Raw genomic sequence first — 3779 nt, forward strand, 5'->3', positions numbered from 1 at the left:
AGTCTCGCATCCTGTATCACTCCAATCTCCCTGTGATTCCATATTATCCACCACGTTACTCAGACACTTTGGGAACAGGGACTCTCCAACACGTGTACAATTACGAAGTGTGCAGGACAAATGACTCCAGAAAGAGTGACTGTAAGTTCGGCAGAGCTGGTAGTCAGAACGTGCTGATAATGGACCCCAGTTCTACAGGAACGATGCAGCGGATACAGAATGAAAAGAGCATCCTGGACGAACCGGAATCTCCTCTAGAGGTTAGTTTCTTGGAATGACATAAAGTGTTGCATTACACCCTTAATGGCAGCAGTTTTTCTTTATCTGTTTATTACGTTGCACACTAAACTGGAGCCTCTTGGAAAACTAGGAATTGCGATATCGTTTACTTATGCTTTTTTCTTTTGCCATTTTTCACCTTCACAACAAACCATCCTTAATGGTTTCATAAAGACATCTTCAACAACCATCTCTTCACCTCATAGTTTTATTAAACTTGCACGCAACCATAACCATAATTCAGGCGTGTGAAAAGTATAGGAAAGTTTTGGATTAGTTACTGGAAAACTGAATTTCATGGTAAAAAAATTTTGCTATCAATTTTAATCCAGGGTCTTGCATTATCATCACTTTTTGTTTACTAAATTGGATCTAAGTGTTTGATAAGAAATTCAGAGCCGTATTTGCAATGTCACAGAATGACAGACAGATCATTTTTTCTTGGGATGAAATGCCCATTGGATCCACACGTGATTCACAGTGTGCCTTACTTCTTTATCATATTTCTTTCCGCTGAACTACTGTCATATTCCCTACACTGTGTGATAACAAATTTGTAATTTATAAATTGTTTGAAAAAGATGATGCCGTCTTGAAGACTGCAGCTGTTATTTGCTGATGTCACTGTTAGCTGAAGTTTACAAATATAGAGATTTTATACCAATATATACTGTTGCCCATAAAGTTGGAATAATTTTGTTTTCAGACACAATCCTCTGTTTATTCCTATTTAAATGCATCAACAATCACTTTGGAAGAGATTGACTACTATAGTTTCTAGAAGATATACACTTTATCTGTCAAGAATAAATCACATTGTCACAATCATTTCATGGAAAGAGGTAACAAACGTTTTATTCCAACTTTATAAGCAACAGTGTATAATGTACTAATATGACTACTTTGCATATTCCTAGGTGAGAATGGATTTTATGGATTTTGAACCAACAGTTTGGAAGTCAATTTGGAATTTCAAACTTGTCCTTTTTTTAGCAGTAGTGCTGTTCAGTGTCTACGTATTTCTGACTGAAGCATAATAAGTCACTCCATCTGAATTTCTGCAAAATGTTGTCCAAAGAACTATTTTTTTGACAGGATAAAGCTGTGGGAAGTAAAGAAAAATAGTTTTAAAAAAAATAAATAAAAATAGTAGGTCTTCTGATTTACAGCTCAGCTCTATGGAATAGTCAGGAAACATCTACTGTCACTTTAAAAGTCAGGTGGATAGAAATTAAATGCAGAACAGAGTGTGGGTAGGTGCATATATGGTGAAAAGCTGTCTTGTGCTCCATCTGTGTAGCAAACAAGTTCAGGCAAACTATTTTAATTGCCTAACTTATAGACTTGGTACTAGTCACAGCTAACAAGACTGTCATTACCAAGGAAGAACTCCAGCTGGAAAATAGGTTTTGTAATCTGCTGAATTATAGTTTATAAAAAGTTTCCTCCCAGTGGACAGTTTTTCATGTTAACTGCATATTAACTACAGAGAATCTAAGTAATTTATCAAGGTCTGATGATAACCCTTTTCCTCAAATTTTCCTCTTCAAGAATAGTTACTTCAGTAAACAGTTTGATCTCAGACTTCATTGAAAAGAGGACTATTAAGTTAGTATTTACTTCAAGGATAACTGTTTCTGATGAACTCAGCAGGAATTATAGTTTTTTGGTCAGAAACTGCATAGTAGCCCCAGCAACTGGACTCTCAGTCCATTGTAGACATGATGTCATTGCAATCTAACTGTCCTCTTAATTGAACAGTGACAATATTTCACTTCTTGTGTAAAATAAGGCGTTGATCAGGAATCGCATAAGGTGGCGAGATTTACTTTTTTTTTTTTTTAAAGATTGTAAGTTCTTTTTATTTCTTCAGTACCTGCTCCTGCACTGTGTAGTTTCCTGCAGTGAAAGTCTTTTGACTCTCAGCGCCGCTGTTGACCAAGGCAGAACCTTCCCCTTTCATTTTGTTATATTAAACACAGAGAGAGAGACACACACAGCACACAGGCGTAGTTGCAGAAGCCCGGACATATCCGCACTGCGATTCATTTATTTCGGATTCGGGAAAGACGGAGATAATCAGTCTTCATCTGGACCATTTTGTGATAGAAGAACCTTAGCGCTTTGGAATACAGCCCTCTTTACATCACCAGGATTTGTCGAGGATAAAAATGTGGGGCAGAACAATGAGACGGCAAGTATTGTTGTTTGTCTCGATTTTTTCCCTGAGCTCAGTGTTCGGGCAGGTCACCTACTCCATTCCCGAGGAAATGACAAAAGGTTCTCTGGTTGGTAACATAGCGCAGGATTTAGGCTTAGACTTGAAAAGACTGAAGTCAGGTAAAGCTCGCATTTATACAGAGGACGATGCGGAATACATCGAGCTGAATAAAGACAGAGGAGCCCTGCTTGTGAAAGAGAGAATCGACAGAGAGGCGCTCTGCGGGCAGACAACACCTTGCGCTTTACATCTTCAGATTACACTTGAGGACCCGATTGAATTCTATACAGTTACCGTCGAAATCAATGACATTAACGATAATGCCCCCAGCTTCAAAAAGGATGAGATGAAATTTAGGATTAGTGAGTCGGCTGTGATTGGAGCGAAATTTGTCCTCGAGAGAGCTATGGATCTAGATGTCGGTGTTAACGGTTTGCAGAGTTATTCGTTAAAACCTACAGAAAACTTTCATCTAAAACTCCAAAATCAGCAGGACGGAAGTAAAAAAGTGGAGATGGTTTTGCAAAAACAACTAGACAGAGAAACGCAAGAGCAGCTCTCTTTAACACTCACAGCTACTGATGGTGGTGATCCTCAGCTGTCGGGAACAATGAGAGTAGAGATTTCAGTGCTAGACGCCAATGACAATGCCCCAGTATTTACACAGGAAGTATATAAAATTACTATAATGGAAACAGCTTCAAAGGGCACAATTTTGAGTACCGTTAGTGCTGTAGACGCAGATGAAGGTTCCAATGGAAAAGTATCCTATTCAATAACAAACACTTTGGATGATGTCCCTGTTATGTTTAAAATTGACGAAGTCAGTGGTGTGGTAACTTTAACTGGAAACATGGATTATGAAAAGGCACCGCACTATGAAATATATGTACAAGCTAGTGATGACGGAGGACTAACAGATTCGTGTAAGATTATTGTTGAAGTTACCGATACGAACGATAATCACCCATCTATTAACATCATGTCTAAAACGAATTCAATATCAGAAAATTCTAAGGCAGGAACTGTGGTAACTATATTTAATGTTCAAGATCCTGACTTTGGAGAAAATGGGAAAGTCGCGTGTTATATTGAACAGCACATGCCATTTCTGATGAAAACAACATCGAAAAAATTCTTTAGCCTGGTAACAGAAAGTGAATTAGACAGAGAGAGAGCCTCTGAGTATAATATAACAGTGACCTGCTCTGATGAGGGAGTCCCCTCCCTCTCCAGCAGCGTCACTCTCACCTTACAGATCTCTGATGTGAATGACAAC

The 3779-nt window shown here is 38.4% G+C and overlaps 1 protein-coding gene across 1 annotated transcript; it reads left to right on the forward strand.

Annotated features, from left to right (window-relative positions):
- Positions 1 to 2276: 2276 nt before the first annotated feature.
- LOC111649370 (protocadherin beta-16-like) lies at positions 2277 to 3776 on the forward strand (the record flags this gene model as incomplete). The annotated part of the gene is made up of 1 exon (XM_023399136.2): positions 2277 to 3776. A coding segment is annotated over exon 1 (1326 nt), but the record flags the coding sequence as incomplete, so codon positions are not given.
- Between the last annotated feature and the right edge of the window lie 3 nt (positions 3777 to 3779).

This window comes from Seriola lalandi, unplaced genomic scaffold, assembly GCF_002814215.2.
Source record: "Seriola lalandi dorsalis isolate HSWRI2012SDOR001 ecotype SW California unplaced genomic scaffold, Sedor1 jcf7180002050555, whole genome shotgun sequence".
NCBI classification, from domain to species: Eukaryota; Metazoa; Chordata; class Actinopteri; order Carangiformes; family Carangidae; genus Seriola; species Seriola lalandi.